This window comes from Poecile atricapillus, chromosome 24, assembly GCF_030490865.1.
Source record: "Poecile atricapillus isolate bPoeAtr1 chromosome 24, bPoeAtr1.hap1, whole genome shotgun sequence".
In the NCBI taxonomy this organism is placed as follows: Eukaryota; Metazoa; Chordata; class Aves; order Passeriformes; family Paridae; genus Poecile; species Poecile atricapillus.
This window is the reverse complement of record NC_081272.1, coordinates 5,980,612-5,999,909: the sequence shown is the minus strand read 5'-3', so window position 1 is coordinate 5,999,909 and position 19,298 is coordinate 5,980,612. Positions and strand designations below refer to the sequence as shown.

Sequence of the window (19,298 nt, the reverse complement as noted above, 5' to 3'; positions counted from 1 at the left end):
TCTGAGATCATCGAAGCATGTCCAGCCCTGAACCTTAACAAGGCAGTTCTACCAATTTGTTATTCTAACACAGGGACACCACTTAGGGCTTGTTGGCTGCTGTTTTACGGGTTACATTGATTAAGCTTGAAAGCAGAAAAACGTCAAACATCAGCGAACATCTTTTCTTAACGGAACTTTTACACACCCCACGTTTTGCAAGAGTAAGGCCACAGAACATCGATCCCTTGAGCTTCAGGAAGGGCAATATAGCCCGAGGTCGTGTCAGCTGGCTGTGCAGGAGGGAGCCACGGCGCTCTGAGGCGGCTGCACAAGGCCGGGGCGCGCCGTCCCCTCACGGCGGGCGCGCGGCCGCCATCTTGCCCCGCGCGCGCTCCCCCTTCCCTCTCTTTCGGCGGGAAAAGCGAAGGGGGGGGGGAGAGAAACGCGCATGCGCGGCGCGCGCCGGAGGGCCCGCGAGCTCCCGCGCGGGGCGGGCGCGCATGCGCGCTCCCAAAGCGGGGCAGGATTTTGGCGCCGCGTTTGGCTCTCGCCGGAAGCCCCCCGGGAAGTCTCGCGAGAGGCGGCGCGCGGGCGGGCGGTGCAGCTCCCCCAGGGTCGCCTCAGCCGCTGCCGCCGCGCCCGGGCCGCGCTCGCTCCTTCCCTCCCTCCTTCCTTCCCTCCTTTCCTTCCTTCCGTCTTTCCCAGCGCCGCCGACATGTCCCGCTACCTGCGGCCGCCCAACACCTCGCTCTTCGTGCGGAACGTGGCCGACGACACCCGGTGAGTGGGGGCGGAGCGGGGGCTCGCGCAGGCTTTGGCGGGCTCGCTAGGCCGCGGGCGCGGGGGTCCCTCCGCAGCCGGGGAAGGGAAGGGGGCGAGTCCGGCCCGCTCCTTTCCTCCGCTTTGCCTTCTCCCTCCCTCCCTTCTCCCTTCTCCGTGCCCTGCCTTCCATTTTCCTCGCGATGCTCCCCGTTCCCCGCCTCTCCACGCGGATCCGTTTCCAAACAGCGTCCAGAAAGAACAAAGCTGGGCCGCAACAAAGTGAAGCTCCCCGCAGCCGCCTTTGAGTGTGGCCAGCGGGAGATCCAGGTGGGATGTGCCACCGGGGCGATGCTGGACAGCCGCTGGTGTTTGGGATGCTCCTCTGCAAGTGCAGTATTGTTGCTAGATGGGAGAAAATAGAGTATTTGTGCCCAAAATTCCTAGCGTAGCCGGTCCCTTTAGTGTGGGAGCTGCTGCCAATTCAGGTGCAATGTTCCTGCGGTAATAGTTGTGTGCAGGGGCCTCTCAGGACGGCTCAGAGTCGAGGGAAGCAATGCTTGATCTCCGTTATAATCGTGTTGTACCGAGAGCCCGCAAGGACTAAACGTGTGCGGTGACAAAACTTCTCACAGGGAATTGAAACAACAAAACCAGAGCATTGCACAGATTCTGATTTATTCCCTATTTTTTCCTGTTAGTGAACTGCTGGCTTTCCTCATTTCACTTTGGCAGTTTAGTGACAAAAAACACTTTTGGTGTTTGTTATCAGATGTGGAACATTTACAGATCATTGTTGCCACAGACTGCGTTTGTCAGAGCACTCCTGTGTTGTTTTTTTTTTCATGTAGAATTTGTAGGGTCTGGTCCTATAAAATATGAATTTTCCACCTCTGCCTGGGCGACTTGGACCAAAGTTGTTCAGCAAACAGTAGTCTGGGCACAATGGAATGAATTGAGAACGTTGTGATAAATAACTACAAATTAAACTTTCACTTTTTTTCATGAATTAATTAATGTTTCCAATAATTTATTTTGCTTTAAGAACAGCTGAGGATGATTACTTTAAAATTCTTTACAATAATGTGAATCCTGTTGAGGATTCACCTCAAGCACGGAGCTCTTGGAGGTTGTTTCATTGTGAGATCTCCATGCTGGTCGTGGCTCCCTTCTGCCAGCACTGACTGTGTGGAGATTTTGTTTCCCAGCTGATGCAAGAGAAATGTAAAAATACTGAAAACCAGTAGTAAGTCTCATATACCACCTAAATATGGTATTGCATCAATCTTCTCATGCTGGTTTTTGTTCTCAAATGTTACAAATTAAATGTGAGGAGCCAGTATGAATGAGAAACCTCTATTGAGGAAAGGCTGTTGTTCCAGGGCTAGTTGAAGCTGAACAGTTTTGTCTCAGCTCTCTAAAGCCAAGTCTTTTGGAAAAACTATCCTGAGGGCATGAGTGGCTGCTCACTGAGATCTGTTCTATTTGATGTGGTTGTAAGTATTGATTATTCTATGGAAATGAGTTTGGGTGACTGGTTTGTTCTCATAATGTTTATTTGGATCTCATAATTGATGTTTGTGTGTTGCAAAATCACTGTCGAGTTACATGAGGTACTTGAATGATAATAACAATAATTTAACAGTCCTTTCTTTCACTTTCTGCCAACCTTGGCTGCATTGAATGAGCTGATGTGCATCACTTCTCAGTTTACATTTTTATTTTAGGGTTATGCTATGGTTTCAAACTGCCAGGGTGTATCTTGAGTGTTTCAGAAAAGCTCCATGTGCTGCCAGCAGGGAAATGCCCAAACACTTTTTTCCCCCAAAAAATGTTCAACTACTTTCATCCTCCACCAAACACTTCCAAAAACCAGGGATGGTCGTATTAATTGCAGATCTGATTTTTTGCTTTATATTATTTTATTTTGGTGGGTGTTCTGTAGCTCCTTAACCAGTGACAAAGCCATATCAGGTGTTTGTGGTGTTCCAGGTCCGAAGATTTGCGCCGGGAGTTTGGTCGTTATGGGCCTATAGTTGATGTTTACGTTCCACTTGACTTCTACACTCGTCGTCCCAGAGGATTTGCCTATGTTCAATATCCTTTCTTCAGATGGCTCATTAGTGAGGGGTGTTGAAGTTTGAAATTCAAGTTTGTGTAAGAGGTAACCAATCTAAATGAAAAAGCAGTTTACTTTTGTGTTGTATCTAATAAGTGTCTTACTTATGTCGTGGTGTTTCGTTATTTTTGAAGATTAACTTCTCTCAATTGTTCTTTGCCTTTTTTGCAAAACTTAAGTCCAGTAATATAAAAGCTTGCTTATGTCACTGAAATTAATACTATTTGATTTAAATGAAAATTTATCACTGACTCAAAATTGTCTAGCACGTTTTTATTATCACTGGTGTGTAAGTAAAATTGTGCTTAGCAAAATGTGGCTGCTATTCATTGTTAATTTAACAAATTGAAACTGGAATCACTTGATCAAAATCAGATTGTGTAAAAAATGAGGTGAACTTCTTTCTTTAATATTGTCCCCTAATTTGCTGTCCTCTGTTGTTGCCTCAGAATGTAAAGCTGTACAGTAATGGCGACCCCAAAGAGAAAGCATGAAAGAACCTTTAGAGTAGAGTTCAACAATTAAGGCAAGTAGACAAGCCAAAGACCTCTTAAGGATCAGGCTTGAAGAGAAGGGAGAGTTTGGGAAAAGAAAAAGTAAAGAAAAGCTGGAAGAAGGACAAGCCATAATGGGAGACAAAGCTTCGCTTTATCTACAAAAGGGGGAAAAGGTTGTTTTTCAAAGTTAAAGATAAAGCCATCTGTCATTTTTGGCCAAGCATCTCATGACAAGTCCTTCTGACAAGCACTTAAAGAGTTAAAGGTCAAGATGAAGTTGAATGGTGGCCAAGATTAAAGGAGTCATACCTGATGTATCCTACAGAATTACAGTTTTTCTTCTGTCTGTCATGTAAGCAGTAATTTGATGAATTATTCTGGTTTAGTCCATTGACAAAACCTGTAATATTTCTCTTGTGAGTGCTGCTGTAACTGTGGTCTGAATGAAATGGAAGTTTCTCTCCTGCAGAGATGATGCTGCTGAGAAATGAGTGGCCTGGAGGGGAAAGGCAGCTCATTGTTTGGGGTCCCACAAGCTGGAATTAGGGGTGTAAATTCCAGCATTAAAATCAATGTCTGTCACTGTGCCTTGGCCCCGAGTGCCAGTGCAGGGCTCGCAGTGTCTGCTCTTCTCTCACACTGCAGAGGCTCTGCACACAGGGCTGTGACATGACACCAGTTAAACCTCAAATCAACTCTTTAAAAAATAAAGGAAAGTTTTATTCCAATTCCAGAGTTAATAGTTAATATTTTCTGTTGGTATGTCCAACATAATTGAAGAACTAGGGCTTAATTTTAATAAACTCAAGTAGAAAGAACTAAATGACCATTAACAAGTGTGTTTTGAAAGGATACCTTTGTTTTCTTTGCATAAGTACAAGTGGGAGAAGAAAAAAAATTAAGATTATCACATAGCAAGTGCTTGTTGATAAATTCATGGTCATACTACAACATTTTAATTTTATTACAGGAGTTTTCAGATAGCTGGTGGTTAATTTTTAAAAAATCACTAGTATGTAGAGTAGCATAACACAAAAACTTAACAGCTGTAAAATGAGAAAATAACTTGAAAATTTAATTTTTTATTTTAAATACCAAATCTGTTAAACTGCTCAAATTCCCAAGTACCTTAACACTGCCCACATTTGAAGATGTCCGTGATGCAGAAGATGCTCTCCATAATTTGGATCGAAAGTGGATTTGTGGTCGGCAAATAGAAATCCAGTTTGCACAGGGGGACCGCAAGAGTAAGTGCCTTGATTTTATCACAGCCTGAATTTAGCCTGAATTTCAGCACCAAACACAGCACGTGGTGCTAATTGTTGTGATGTGTTCTTATTTTATATAAATAGCCCGTGGATGTTCTGCCTTTTATCCAGTAACTGTTAATGACTCGTTTTAATTATAAATGGATAACTAAGTACAGCAGTCACCACAATCATTCTTTGGAGCTTTCTGTGCAGCTCTGTGTGATTTTTCAGGATTGAGGTAATGTCTTCATTTTCATTTGGCTTCAGGATAAAAGTCAGTTTCAAGTTACCCGAGTTCAAGGTGAAGCAGAACTCAATATTTTCTGAACAGATAAATGTAAAAAGAATTTAGATCTTTTAAATCTGTTGTTTGTGTGTGTTGTCTTAATTTGCAGAGTGATACAGATTTGTAAAACCTGGCACAAACGAGGACTGTAATACTCATGTGATGCCTGGGAATAAAAGGGCCTTAAAGGTCTTTAGTTACACCTCTCAGAAAAACAACCTGACTGTCCAGTTCTCCCTCAAGTCCTCACAATTAAATTTAATGGAGTTAATGGAAATTCTACACTCCAAAGGACAGGTTTCTGCCCTGTGTATAAACATGGGGGTTTCTAGCTAGTTTCTGAACAAAATTAACTAAATCCACCTTAAGTGTGGTGCAAGCAGCACTAAAAACATAAAATTTGAAGCCATTTTCTGCAGAGGGTGTTTGTTAGAGCGAGTTTAAAATACTTAGAGCATGGTCTTTGGGTTTGAATTTTCTACAAAGGAAGGATAGCTGTGCTGCTTAGAGGAAATACAGTGGAAGACTAATAGGTTCATTCATTCTTAATTTCTTTAATAACTAAGCTGCAGAGTGAAAGTGAAGTGTTTTACTGGGGGGGTTCCCTCTGGAATCAGACTTCTCTTTGTGTGGCATCCATCAAAGCCTCTGTATAAGCTGGGCCTTTAATCATTAAAGACAGCTGTGGATCAGGTGTGATGATGGTGCTGTGCAGTCAGGAAAAAGTGTTTAATTAGTTTTCACTCATTGGGTAAATTCAGCAATGTCAGAATGTGTCAGTCATGGGTCTGACCTGCTGTACCAGTTTCCAGCTGGCCTGAAATCACCTTGGCCAGCTCTGTGTTCTGGTTATATGGAGCATTAGTCCTTTCTGACTGGTTTTGAGGGGGTTTTTTTGTTTGTTTTGCTTTCTAGATTTACAGTGCCCCCAAGGCTGCATTAATTTGTGTCCAGTGGCTAAAGCAGCACAAAACAAGTGACACAGAGCAGCCTCTCACCTGTTCCTTCATAAACATCAAATCACAAATGAGCCTTTCTGCTCAATACCAAATACATGGCTTAGACCTTGAGGGGGAAAAAAGTAGGGCATCTTCTTCACCTGCAAATCCTGCTATTTTTACAGCACCAAACCAAATGAAAGCCAAGGAAGGGAGAAACCTGTACAGTTCTTCTCGTTACGATGACTATGACAGATACAGGCGGTCTCGGAGTCGCAGTTACGAGCGCAGACGGTCGAGGAGTCGCTCCTTTGATTACAGCTATAGAAGATCCTATAGTCCCAGAAAGTAAGTGTAGTGTGTGGGGCTGGCCTCAGCTGCACAGCACAGACACACACCACGCTGACTGTTTGTTACAATTTTGAGTAATTCTTATCGTGGGAGTAACCACTGGGAGTTGCATACCTTGCATGCTGCATCTGCTCAGGAATAATGAATGAACCGATTCTGTGCTGCATAGGAGAATAACTAAAAGCAAATGAACAGCTTGAAAATATAATGTATTAAGTATTTGTATGTTTACATAGGTATTTGTCACCGTTTACTTTTTCTGATGTACCTTTTTAGCAGTAGACCTACTGGAAGACCTCGTCGTAGCAGAAGCCATTCGGACAATGATAGGTAAAAACTTTTTACACCCTTTAAATTGCAAACTAGATCACTGTATTCCTTTAACTATAGGTTTAAAAAAAAAAGTTTCTCCTGCAAAAACGGTAAACAATTTTTAATGTATTAGATGTCTAAGAATAGTGTTTTTACATTCAAATCTCCTCTCTCCCCTTTATTCTGATAGGTTCAAACACCGCAATCGATCTTTTTCAAGATCTAAGTCCAATTCAAGATCACGATCCAAGTCACAGCCCAAGAAAGAAATGAAGGCTAAATCACGGTCTAGGTCTGCATCTCACACCAAATCTAGAGGCACCTCTAAAACAGATACTAAAACACACTATAAGTCCAGCTCAAGATATGAGAAGGAGTCGAGAAAAAAAGAACCAGCTAGATCCAAATCACAGTCAAGATCACATTCTAGGTCTAGGTCAAAATCCAGATCGAGGTCTTGGACTAGTCCCAAGTCCAGTGGCCACTAACAGTGTATCCATGTTGGTTTAGGCATGTAAGATTCATTTACACACAGTTCAGTTTACTTAAATTATCAGGAATATGATGTTGCAGCAGTGCTAAAAAATATTTTCTTTGTCAGTTTTCCCTGTAGCCAACAATGGTTGAAATTAGAACAGTGTTGAGAAGCCACAGAGAGAGAGAGAGAGAGAGAGAGATTGTCCACTTGGTTAAATGTCATGGGCAGCTAATGATTTGGTTGTGGTGTCTCTATGTATATTTTTGTAAAGATTTGCATTTTTAATGCTTAGATATTTGGTGATGACTTGGTTGATCGTAACTTGCAACATTGTCCTTTTACAAATGTCACACCCATAGAAAAATTGGTACCAGTTTGTGCTGGGCAGTTAAACCAGCTGTTTAACTGGTTCTTCAACTCTAAACTTTGTGAGAAAAAGGAAAACTGGACAGCTGTAGTGCAACACTGGCTGCTAGGAAATCAGACTGGCAGTTTGTTTCCGTGGCTCCAGGGCAGGTTTCAGTGTTCTCTGTGCCCACCAGCACCAGCAGGTTGGCAGATGGAGCTCTGTGGAGGGAGATTTGGGAGATTTCTCTTTACCCTGCTGTCTGGAGAGATGGTACTAACCTTGCATGTACAGCATGGGCAGAGAGTTGGCCTTGGAGCTCACTCAGAGCCTGTGCAGTGTCGTGACCCGTCAGGATAGAGGCTTCACTGCCTCTGCCCTGGTTGCTGGTGCTGAATGTGAGGGAAAAACCCACCTTGAAATGGAAAATCTCAATTCAGATTTCAGCAAACGGCAGAGCAACTAAATATTAGGTTGTGTGTACATTTTATGCAGTTTTTTGTATCTATTCTCAATTTTAGTGAGCAGTTAACCATAAAGTTGCTTAGTTTTCCTGCTGTTAGATACAAGTAGATTGTTTGGAGTTGTGTGTGTACAGTATATAAGAACTAAACTTTTATGCCAATGACTCCTGTGGTTAGTTGGTGTATTCATAGGTATCAAACTGTAGCCATCTCCCTGGGTTACCAGGCTTGCTTTTTACACAGCAAAAAAAGCAGTTGCTCAAGCAAGTCTGAATCACTCCTTCCTCAGAATGGATAGTGGTTTGGTTACAAGATTTCATTTTCCTTCAGAACAAAAGTTTGAAGTTGGATATGAACAAGAGCTGCATCTCTAGTTATGTAGTTTATCACGAGTACAGTATATTTAGAAAATTGGACGTGAAAAATAACAAACCCAGTGTGTAATCTTCCCAGTATTTCTCTAGAAGGCAAGATCCTTTGTTATGGAAATGGCTTTTGGCATTGTTTTTTTTTTTTATCTTTACCTTCAAAAGCCACCATCAAACACTTAAGTGTTCCTCACTGTCTGATGTCTGTAGCATAGAAAGACATTGATTTCCAAAAGTTCCTTTTTAGAGAAATGTTTTAGGGTTTGGGTTTAGTGTTTCAGCAGGGTCTTTAAAGAAGCACAAATGGCTTTGGGATCCTGTCAGTGGAACGTGCTTAGGGGTTGATCCTAGAACCTTTGTACATTTGATAGTATTTCTAACTTTTTCTTTTACTGTTTGCAGTTAATGTTCATGTTCTGCTATGCAATCATTTATATGCACGTTCCTTTAATTTTGTAGACTTTTCCTGGATGTATAGTTTAAAAAACAGCAAAAAGTCTATTTAAAACTGTAGCAGTAGCGTGCAGCTCTAGCAGAGGAAAGTTGTGGGATTAAACTTTGTATTTCCTTTCTTATAGAGGCTTCTAAAAAGGTATTTTTATATGTTCTTTTTAACAAATATTGTGTACTACCTTTAAAACATCGATGTTTTGATCAAAATAACTAAAGACCCAGCTTATTTTCTGCTTGCTGTAAATTTAGCAAACATGCTGTAATAAAAAAATGAAGGAAATACTGATCCACTGGAATTATTGTAGCTTTAGAATTTGACTCCAGAGCATGGTTAGGAGTAGAGCTATGCATCCCTTATGGAGTAAAATCCTTACTATGGTATTTCAGTAAAGGCAGGAATTTTTCATTTAGTGTCTGAATAAATGTCACTTAACATTTTTGAAGGGGTACAAGACAAACTGAGAACTCTTAAGCATAAGTTGTACTCTAATATATTGAATTTTCTTTGCCATTATCTTTCATTATTGCTGGATGGACTTGCCCCATAGGTTATAATTCAGATATTATCAGCCAGGTTATGAAACTACTTAAAAGCAATGACTGAAGGTTCATATAAAATTAAATTTATAGTATCACCATATCAATTTATGATTGCCATGTGAAAACTGGTGCCAGCAGTGGTTCTGTGGGAGGTGGCAACAGGGATGGAGCTGCCTGCTGGCACTGCTGTGTGCCCAGCTGAAGGTTCTGCCCTGAAAGACAAAAATCCTCTGTAAAGCACTGAATTGCTTTGATAAATCTACTGTCACCCTTTATAAGTTGAGCTGTGATTATTTCTGCTTCTAACAGCAGAAACCCCCACTCTTTTCAGCTTTATAATTTATAAATATAAATATAGTCTTCATGACTAAACTCCTGCTTGAAAGGGGTCCTCGTGACTGAGTGGTGGGGAGAGCGTGGCTGTGTCTGTCAGGGACCTGCAGGGATTGCTGTGGTTGATGGTGATGCTGGTCCAGCTGGAATTGGAGCTGGAAGGGTGGGAGGAGGGAGGAGAAATCTCCATGTCCAGGCAGAGTAACAGTAACTGTTCCTTAACTGTTGTGTCAGCATGTCCTTATATTGTGTGCCTCAGCATTTATGTATAGCACAGTTTAATTTTTGTTTTGAAAAGCCAGATCATTGCAAGTATAATATAGTGTCTGCCAGTTCTGATGGTTCTTTCTTTCTCTCCCAGAGGTAGGACTAAACTTTGACTTGACTTGTGTATATGAACAAGCCAGAAAAGCCGAACACAAACCCACGATGTTTCAAGAGTGCATGAATAAAGATGTTGTCCTAGTTCTTGCTCCCATGGAAAAATTGTGAAGAAGCTGTTCTGTGGGCCTTTCAGTTGGGGACGAGTTAGCAGGATGTGGCCAAAAGGGCAGGGAATGTTTATGCATTCATGCAAGTCAAGCCACAGCCCATCTAGATAACATCTCCCTTCCTTGATGCAGGTATCCCAGTCCTGCCCTAAAAAAATAAAAAAAAGCAGGAGCCTGTTTTGTGCAAGCTTCCTGCAGGTTATGCACAGCTGGAATGCAAGAACTTTGCAGGCTACAAAAGATCATGTCTAGGCATCTTTCTTTTGGAGTCTCAAGAATGGTGGGAATTACGTTTTTCTGTGGTAAAACTAGATTTTGTCATTCCTGCAAAATTTGTAGAATTGAAGTAGTGTGTAAAAAATAACTCTGCTGAAAGTAATGGCTGTGCTCCAAAATATCTGCAGCGAATCGATTGGTGTCAGCAGTCATAGAAGGCTCTATTGGAACTTCTTTTTCACCTAAAGTCCATGCACCCAACTGGTAATTAAAAATCTTCAATTTAGTGGTTAAGTAGCTGGGTGTTTAATTAGGGACTCTGATAGACTGGTCTCTGAAAGCTCAATGTTATCCTTTCTATGTCTTATCAAGATGTTTAATGTACAGTATCATGGTTTTACTCAAAGTGGAATCTTTTGGTTTTAATGTTGTTTTGAGCTCTCTGCTTGGACAGAGCTTTTTTTCCTGCCTGCTGCCTTTGGGGTGACAGCTGGGGGTGTGCTCAGAGAGGGGCAGTGCAGCCACGCACAGCACTGCTGCTCGGGCCTCGGCAGGGATGGTGCAGATGAACATTTTGAAGTACAAAGGGATAAAATTGACACATTTTTAGGACATAATCACCCATTAAGAATTGCTGGTTTTCTCCATTTATCTTGTAACTTGCTTAAAAAAAGTCTGTAGTCCATTGCTATAATATTTGTCTAAAGATGCTCTTGCTGCTGAGACTATTGTAGGAAGGGAAGACTCTGTACCCTGTAGTGTGTTTGATCGGAGATGCTGATGTTTTATTCATCCACATCCTTTCTTCTTGAGTTTTGTGTTCCATCTGTGCAAATAACCCTGTGAATTGGGAATAAAATGTACAAGTTTTGACTATAACTTGAGAGCACCTTCTGACTTAATTAATCCAGCCGTAGTCTGTGGGAGACGGAGCCCCAAGCGCTGCTTCCCAGCCTCGCCAGCTTTTGGTTTTGTCAGGAACATTAATTAGTGTTAATTCCCAAACCCTGTGTTCCCAAACCACTGGAAAGGCATGAAGGAGAAGGCTGCAGTTAAAGAAACCTCCCTTGGGAAAGGAACTGCCAAAATGAGGTCATCCCCACTTTTCCATTTCCATCTGAAAACAAAGAGATCCTTTTAGGGGGTAAAAAAAAAAAAAAGTTTATTTAAAATGTTTTGTTTCCAATTTGTACAAACATCATCAGTAATTGACAATTTGAAGTTGAGAATTGATAATTAACTGGGATACAGCTCAGACTCTGGTGAAGGTCCAGGTCACAACACAAGTTTAGAGACTGCCAATTCCATGTGATTAGGAGCAATAATTTTTGTAAACATTCAGCTCAGCTGCCACTGCATTTGGAATGTACAGAAAGACACCTCTGAACATTTCACAATCTGCAAAAGGCCTGTTCAAATTAAAGCACTTTTTTTTTTAAGTAATCCTTGTATTTTTGAAAGAACCCTGGCTGCTGCTGTTGTCACAGTCCAGCTGTTCCTGCTGGAGGGTGACAGCACAGGAGCCACCTGCCCTGATTTTAGCAAAGATTGGGACAAAAATGTTGTTTTACAGAGCATTGATACATTTCAGAAACACAGAATGATTACAATCCTTCAGTTTTATCAAGCACCCAAACCCAGGCATTTGCATTTCTTGTGAAACACTTGATTTGGAACATTTCAGTGTTTTTTCATCACTGAACACACACCTCTCCTACACATTCACAACAGGAGGATTTGAAACTCCAGCAGCTTTTTTTTTTTTTTTTTAATTTTTTTTTTTCTTTAATTAAAAAAAAATCTAAATAAGCCTCTTTTGCACTGATTTTACTTTAAAAAAATGAGATTACAACCAAATACAATGTGCATATTCACTGCATGTGAAGTGCAAGGGCACAGCCACAAATGTCTTTTTTTTTTGTTAATTTTTTTTAAACAAAATATCATTTTTTAAAACCAGGCCACGTACTCAACATGGTCATCTTACATTCAGCAGTTTTTGTACTAAAAATACATCTGTGCAGGAAAGCCCAGCAGAAATTTACATATGCTACAATGTTTTACATGTATTTACATGGCTCTGTCTTCCCTGTGAGAACATCTAATACCTGCCCCAAACTATTAATTGTTACAGGGGAACCAATTTAAGACTAGACTAAGGAACTACTCCACCTTTTTTTTTTATAAAAACTGATAGAAAAATGTGGTTTAGAACTCCTCAGTGCAGTGGGCATACAAAGGATTGGGGGGAGGTTTTTTGGCAGTCACCTGGCAATGCAAGGTCTTTAGTTGGCACTCACGGAGATTCCTGGGAAACACAGCTGGAGAGGCTTTATGGATCTGCCTGAGGAGTTCTTCCACACCCTTCCAGAACATTCCAGATGGGAGTCACGGGCTTGAAACACTCACCCACCACTGCAGGAGTGCCAACAAAGCTTACAGGGACAGGTAAGACAATCAGCTGTTGCCTCCCCTTGTGCCCAGGTGGAGGTTTCTGCTCTGCAGAGTGTTTAGCAAATCTCACACCAGTCTGAAAAGCAGCAAATAACCTGACTAAAGTTTTCAGTGCGTTTTAATTTTCAGTTCATGCTGCATTAAGTTAGGTAAAAGGTGGTTTTCTAACAATTCAGAGTCACAAGTCCAATTCTGGAATACAGTCCCATTTATTCTTAAATACAGTAAATGTGACTGCTCAGGATTTGACTGATTTTCAAGAAAATAGCTATTTCACAGTGAGGTGAACACAGCACTGAACTTTTGAGGTAAAAGATGAGGGGAATGTAAACTTTCACCCCTCTCCAAGTGACTAACTACATGCAGCAAGAACACCTGGTCCTGCACATCTGTGCAGCTGGAGTTGGGAAAAGCAATGCTCAAATTTGAAACCCTGACAGTCGAAATCACTTCCGAAAAATCACACACTACACCTCAGGCCTGGACTTTCAGTAAGGTTTTGAGCTGAAATGTCATTATTTCTTTATCAGAAGGTTTGAAAGAAACAGGTACCCAGTGGCTTGGTGGCTTAGGCAGAACACTTGGGGAGGGTGGCTCGCTGAACTTGGCCCCAGCATAGTTCTGGTTGCTCTGAGGGGTGAACAACAGGTTGCGATTGGATAGAGCAGGATTCCAATTGGGATTCTTGGGGAAGGGAACGTTGTTCTTCCCCCCTTTCTGCATGGCCTGCCATGCACCAGGAGAGGAGCTGCAGCCGTGGCCTCTTTCCTTCTTCACGTAGGTTTTCATCTGAGAATTCTGGTCTTTGTTCTTCTGCCTGTTTTTAAGTTGTTGATGGTTCTTGGTGGTATTTCTAGACTGGGGAACGGGAACGTTGTATCTTTCTCCACCTCCCATCTTCAACTTAAATGTCACCTGTAAAAACAAGATGAGTCAGGATAAGTCTTTATTACTTTTTTTAAACGAAGTATTTCAGACAACATTTAGATTTCAAGCAAAAGGACAAAAATTAATCTAACCAAAACTCACTCTAAATAGGCCAGTCCTCTCCTCAGAAAAGGTGTACCTGGAGGAATGTGACTGACAAAACCTTGCTTAGAAAGTGCAGAACCACATTTCATCCGTCAGTACTGTGTGCTGGAGACATTTAAACTCAGTCTGTTAACGCCTGATGACTGGGCAAAGTTTGCCCTGATAAAGCCACTCCCCAGACTTCCCAAAGTCTGATAAACACAAAATGAGCTGAAAAGCACCTCAAGTGGAAGAGATTTAATTCATTTCCAAAGCCCACACCCAGACTCCAGCACAGCACACTCAGCACATCCCTGCAGGCTCTCCTGCAATATTTATTTTCCCTCTCCCACCGTCATTTACCTCTCAGTGGTCTTCTCCGATTCCACACTCTCCAACTCTTGTCCCCTTTCTTGCTTCCAAGCCTGAAAGAACAGGTGCTGCCTTGTGCTGGACTCCTTCCTTTGGCTGGGAATAGAAGTTTTCATGGGCTGATCTGCTGTCTTCAGCCAGGGAGCCGAGCCCAACATCGGATTCTCGGCACAGAAACTCCAAGGGAGAAGTCCTGCTGCAGAAACGAGAAAGAAATTTCAATTCAGATTAAGGAAACAATTGTTTCATTTTGGGGTGGAATAAAGGGCAAGCGCAATTAATTCAGAGAATTTAGAGTCAGCTGTGTCTCCTTAGATGTTAAACATGACAACATGCTGCAAACTAAACCCCAAAACCTCACCCAAAAAGACACAGCTTTATTTGCCTTTCTCTACATATAAAGTTCACCACCAAACTTAGCATATCCCAAGTAACGACATTTTTCTCATTTTCTGTCTTAAAAAGCATTCTGACAGACAATCAAGAACTTTATCCCTTTCGTTTTAGTAGAGAAAAAGTAAAGTACAATAAGAAATACTTTGGGAACTGGGACCAACACAGGAACTGCCCAGTGTCCAAACCCTTCCCCAACCATCACAGAACTCCATTTGTCATCTGTCAGCTATTTCTTTAACCTTCGTTATCCCAGTAATTCCTTAGTAACTCTTACACTAATTTCCTGTTTTGCTCATTGCTTGTCTTTTCCTGGGATCTCTGAGATTTTAATCTTGACGCACTCGGGTCTGTTCAGCTCCTGTCACTCCAAACTCAGCAGCCCCCTGTCCATCCCTCAGCTCCAGAGGAGCCGCCCAGCTCCATTTCCAGCTTCCGCCTTGTTTGGACTGCAACCAAAAGCCGAGATAACGTCACCGGCCCCGGCCCAGCTGCCGTCAGCTCCCGCCGACCGGAGCTTCTTCGCCTCCGAACTTTCTCCCTTCTTCTCTCACCGACACCTGCGGGGAGCCGGGACCCCCCGTCCCCCCTTCCCCAACAACGGAGCACAACATGGCGGCGGCCGCGCCCGGCCCTTCCCGCACCGCTCCGCCCTTACCGACTTCTGTCCGCTCCGCTCGCCCACAAGCACGGACACACACGCGGCCCTTCAGGAACCGACCCCGCGCTGTTCCGCCGTCACTGTCCGACCCCCGCCCTCAGCGCTCCCTCCGCTCCGCACCGCCCCTCTCTCTCCCTCACAAAATGGCGGCCGCGTCCTGCGCCGTTTAACACCGTCTCCCTCCTCCCCCCTCGGCGGGGCCGCTCGGCCGCAGCCAATAGGAGCGCGCCGCTGGCCCGCTCCACCAATGGGAGCCAAGCCCCGCCTGTTGCTGGGCGGGCCCGGGGCAGAGCGGCCGCGGCGCGAGGGCGGGCGGGGCCGCCATTTGAATCCCCTCACGGAGGGCAGCGCGGGAGCGGTCGCCGCTCTTTGTCCCGCCCGGCCCGGCCCCGCCGTTCGTTGTCCCCCCCCGGCCCGGCTCGGCCCCGCCGCTCTTTGTCCCGCCCGGCCCGGCCCCCCCGTTCGTTGTCCCGCCCGGCCCGGCCCGGCCCCATCGACGGCACCGCCCGCGGTTCCCCCGGCCCCTCTCCACAGCCCCCCTGACAGGCTGCCAACATCGCCTCGCCCGCGAATTAGCACAACAAAAAAAAGTGAGGAACGCCCGCACCAGCTGCCGCTGGGGGCTTCAAAGAGGTGAGATAATTAACAACAACAAAAAAAAAAAAAAAAAAAAAAAAGCAAAAAGGCACAAAACACCCGGCTGTGCGAGCGAGGGGCGTCGAGAGAGGGGATTCAGCGAACAAAGAGTAAAATTCAGCCCCCCCAGAGATCCTCGCAAAGCTCTGATGTCAAACGAAGGGTCTCGGGTTTGTTCAGCCCATTCTCCATGCCTGCCTTTAGTTAAACTATTTAATGTTTAAATTTAAAGTATTGAAAACAACGTAGTGGGATGTTTCAGGTCAAAATACAGGGAAAAGCTTGCCCAGGTTTAAATCAGCACTGTGGGTATGCACAGCCCCTGGAACTGGCTGCAGTTTGTGTTTATATTCACATGTTCTTATTTTGCCTCAAAGGATCATTTTGAAGAAAAAACTCACAAGATTTGGCCTTTACCATGTGTAGGATGAAAGAAAATTAGTTATACATAAGAAATTTGCACATGTAAGAGTGTTCCCTGCCCACTACTGAGGGGCCAGGCGAGCACTGTACACCACATTAAAGACCAAAAAAAGGAAGTTTCAAAGAAAACAGAAAACAACTAGCTCAGTTCCAACCCCACCAAGTCAGAGCAGTACTTAAAAACAACACATGAACATTCAGAGGTTTTATTTTGAGGTAAAGACCCTGGGTTCATTGAGTTACCCTGCATTTTTTTGCTACAGAAGGGGAAAATTATGCATTTCGGCTTTATCCCTAAAACAAAACTCTTTTCTTACTGACCTGGTGTTACTGGGCTGTGACCCAACCCACGACAAGGTAAAGACTCTAAAACAAAGTTTGTATTAATTGTGAAGTCATTAAAAAAGCCAGCATATATTTTAATATACAAGATGTGTTGACATACCCAAGCCCAGACCTTTGTCCCTATTCTTTATTGTATGTTTGCACAAAGCAAGCCGAAATTAATTTGTTTTCCTCCCTTTGCTTTGGATTTCTTGGCACAACATTATGGCTGAGGTCCTTATAGCAGTTTTTTTTGTCTTTAGATGGAAGACAACAATATCTGCTGTAAGCCTTGAAATTCCACTCATTAATAAACAACTCTCCTACAATGCACATCAGCAGATTTTTGATTTGTTTCTATCTCTAGTGTGTTTGTTTCTGCTCAAACACGATCTCACCCCAGAGTGTGGATGTTTTCCAGCCAGGACATGTCAGTGGGATTAAGAAAGAGCATTTTGCAGTGTGCAAATGTTCTGCTCTCTTGTCTGGGGAACACAACAGCGTGTACTTTTCAATTCAGATCAAGAATGACACAAGGTCTGGCTGTTTGTCCCTGCTATCTTTGAGATAATTAAAGAAACATCTTGTCTTTCAGAGCTGGTTTTGGGGTCAGGCTGACACATTCAGCCTGGGGGAGCAGGAAATGTCAGTGATAAGCCATTCCTGTATTTGTGCAGGAACTGCTCCACCGAAACAAACTGAGTCATTTGGAGGCCAAGCAGGATCACCAGGGTATTTTTAAAATCAACGGGACAAATACCCCAAACACCACAAAGTCCAACTTGCAAACTTCTGTGTTTTACTGTCCAGCTTTAGAGCCCGGGGCTGGTTTCCTCTTCTGCAGTGGAAGGAAAGGAGATGTTCCCAGAGCTGTGCTAACCCCAGCGTAGACAGAAGCCCTGGAGTTCCTGCCACGTCCTGAAGACACAGCATAGACTGAATCCTGAGGTTCTGTCTCAACTTTTTATCATCACCACCCGAGATTCCCTCAACAGGAGCTACTCCATTCCTTCAAATCATGATTTTTAAACCCTCTTCCTTTTCAAAGCTCTCAATGCAACATTTGTGACTCCTAAGCATGTGACGCTGCATTGACCTCAGTTGCTCATGGGCAGACTGGGATATTTTAGCTGCCTCCAGGATCACGCTGTGCCCACCCTTCATGCCCTGCAGCCCTCCAGGTTCCAGACCCAGTTGCAGAGGCAGAGCCCCCAGACACTGCTGGAACAGGGCAGTGCTTCCAAACCCACCCTGCTCGTGGTGACACAGCCTCGGTGACCTCAGCTCCACTGCACCCTCTCAGAACCTGTCCTCAGCACGGGCAGGAGTTTTCTGCTGTGCCAGTGTCTGCTCTGTCTGGATTATTCCACTTCCTCTGACTGCAACAAATCTCAGCTTTCCTCATGTTCCCAGGGAGCTGCGTTACCCAAATCCTCCTCAGCTCCTCACCACGCTTCTGCTGCCACGGTGACAGCACCTCAGAGATTTCCCCAGCCACCTTTATTTTTCACTCAGCACCTCCACTGGCTCTCACAGCAAACATTAATCCAGCCCAGGGAAGCAGCTCCATCTGTGCTGGCACTGCCACAACCAGCAAGTCCCAGTGAAGACAAAGCCTCCAGAGCTTCATTAGCACCAAATTAAGATGCTTCCAGCTGTGGCTGAGATGGATCTCACCGCACACATGCTCCTGCCCGAGTGTTTCAGTGGAGCTGCTCAGCGTGGATGCTGCAGGAAGTCTGCAGCACGGATGACTCATTTGTTAAATCAATAGTGAACCATTGCCCCAGTTTTATTTCACAGTGACGAGTTTCCGGCCGTGGGTGACTTTCAGTAAACCCAAGATGTTTACTTTTTGTAGCTCCAAGAGCCTCATGACACACTTGAAACTCGTTGGATGTTTCCACCTGAGCCAAACATTAACCAGATTGTTAATCTAAGTTTCCTCATGAGGGAAACGTGCGAGTTTGTGTTTTCTTTAAAACTGCATGAAAGCACTGGGTATACAGTAATGTTTAGAATATCTTTTATTCTGCCTGGTGTTCATCAAATAAAGCTTGGGATATTCACAGCAGTGAGCTACAGGAACTAAGCAGATATTTGAACCTCTGCAGGGTAAATAGAGAAGAGGCTCAAGAACCCACAAAACTACACACTTTAATTGCTTAAATCTCCTTATAAGCATATTGATATAAGCTTTAGACATGAATTGTGTCCACCAGCACCTGAGTTACATCAGCTCCAGAACACGAGTTCCCTCCTCTGCGCTGCTGGAGCTCGTGAGTGTGAGATCACATCCACCACTGCATCGTGCACTGATGTGTGGGGGTGTGCTCAGCACTAGGAGTAAAAACACCCCCGACACCGACAGATCAGTTATCCAAACCCCGAGCCTGGGGGTTTAAAGCGCTTGTGCTGAAGCAGCTTTGTCACAGCTGACAGCCCCACTCTGGAAAACAAACACATGCAGGCACCACTCCCGAGTCACTCCCTGTTTTCTGCCTCAACAGCTCCCCTTTGGAACCCACAGCAGCTCTGAGTCACAGAACCCTGCAGGAACCTTCAGCCCATTTAAATCAATGTGCCTCCTTCACATCCTGGCAGCAGGGAACCCATTTTTACCTGAACCCTCCTCCCTCCACAAGAGCAGCAGAGGTTTCTGCAGCAGGCCAGGGCACAGGAGAGGCTCTGGGACAAGCCCTGTTTGCTCTCAGGAGCTGTGCTAGACACAGCAATAAATCTGGGGGTTTTTCTGAGCATTTTCTCTAAGGGTGCAGTAGAGTCACTCACGGGGGCTCTCTCTCAGTCACACCTTATCAAGGTGAGCAGTGCCCCCATCCT

General features: G+C 44.1%; 2 protein-coding genes across 10 annotated transcripts; one reads left to right on the top strand and one right to left on the bottom strand.

The window, feature by feature from the left end:
- Positions 1-531: 531 nt before the first annotated feature.
- Positions 532-12,365, top strand: SRSF10 (serine and arginine rich splicing factor 10). Of its 7 annotated transcripts, XM_058856288.1 has the most exons (7): positions 541-762; positions 2,734-2,840; positions 4,503-4,604; positions 6,017-6,179; positions 6,459-6,512; positions 6,685-6,786; positions 9,838-12,365. In XM_058856288.1, the coding sequence occupies exons 1-7, from the start codon at positions 698-700 to the stop codon at positions 9,854-9,856; spliced, it is 612 nt and encodes a 203-aa protein (XP_058712271.1). In that variant the 5' UTR covers positions 541-697; the 3' UTR covers positions 9,857-12,365. The 7 variants fall into 7 exon arrangements, with proteins under 7 accessions (XP_058712268.1, XP_058712267.1, XP_058712271.1 ...); XM_058856285.1 differs by lacking the exon at positions 9,838-12,365 and having other exon boundaries at positions 532-762; positions 6,462-6,512; positions 6,685-8,883; XM_058856284.1 differs by lacking the exon at positions 9,838-12,365 and having other exon boundaries at positions 534-762; positions 6,685-8,883.
- PNRC2 (proline rich nuclear receptor coactivator 2) lies at positions 11,324-15,229 on the bottom strand. 3 transcript variants are annotated; one of them, XM_058856291.1, is made up of 3 exons: positions 15,072-15,229; positions 14,012-14,216; positions 11,324-13,552 (listed from the first exon to the last, which is right to left on the bottom strand). In XM_058856291.1, the coding sequence occupies exon 3, from the start codon at positions 13,532-13,534 to the stop codon at positions 13,112-13,114; it is 423 nt and encodes a 140-aa protein (XP_058712274.1). In that variant the 5' UTR covers positions 13,535-13,552; positions 14,012-14,216; positions 15,072-15,229; the 3' UTR covers positions 11,324-13,111. The 3 variants fall into 3 exon arrangements, with proteins under 3 accessions (XP_058712274.1, XP_058712275.1, XP_058712277.1); XM_058856292.1 differs by having other exon boundaries at positions 14,012-14,213; XM_058856294.1 differs by lacking the exon at positions 15,072-15,229 and adding an exon at positions 14,691-15,033.
- Positions 15,230-19,298: the final 4,069 nt, after the last annotated feature.

Bases quoted from the DNA above. Each gene is read 5' to 3' on its own strand.
- PNRC2 (XM_058856291.1), bottom strand. From the start codon at position 13,534: ATGGGAGGTGGAGAAAGATACAACGTTCCCGTTCCCCAGTCTAGAAAT.
- SRSF10 (XM_058856284.1), top strand. From the start codon at position 698: ATGTCCCGCTACCTGCGGCCGCCCAACACCTCGCTCTTCGTGCGGAAC. The intron at 2,841-4,502 runs ATCCTTTCTTCA...CACTGCCCACAT, and splicing joins AGGATTTGCCTATGTTCAAT to TTGAAGATGTCCGTGATGCA. The intron at 6,513-6,684 runs GTAAAAACTTTT...TTATTCTGATAG, and splicing joins AGCCATTCGGACAATGATAG to GTTCAAACACCGCAATCGAT.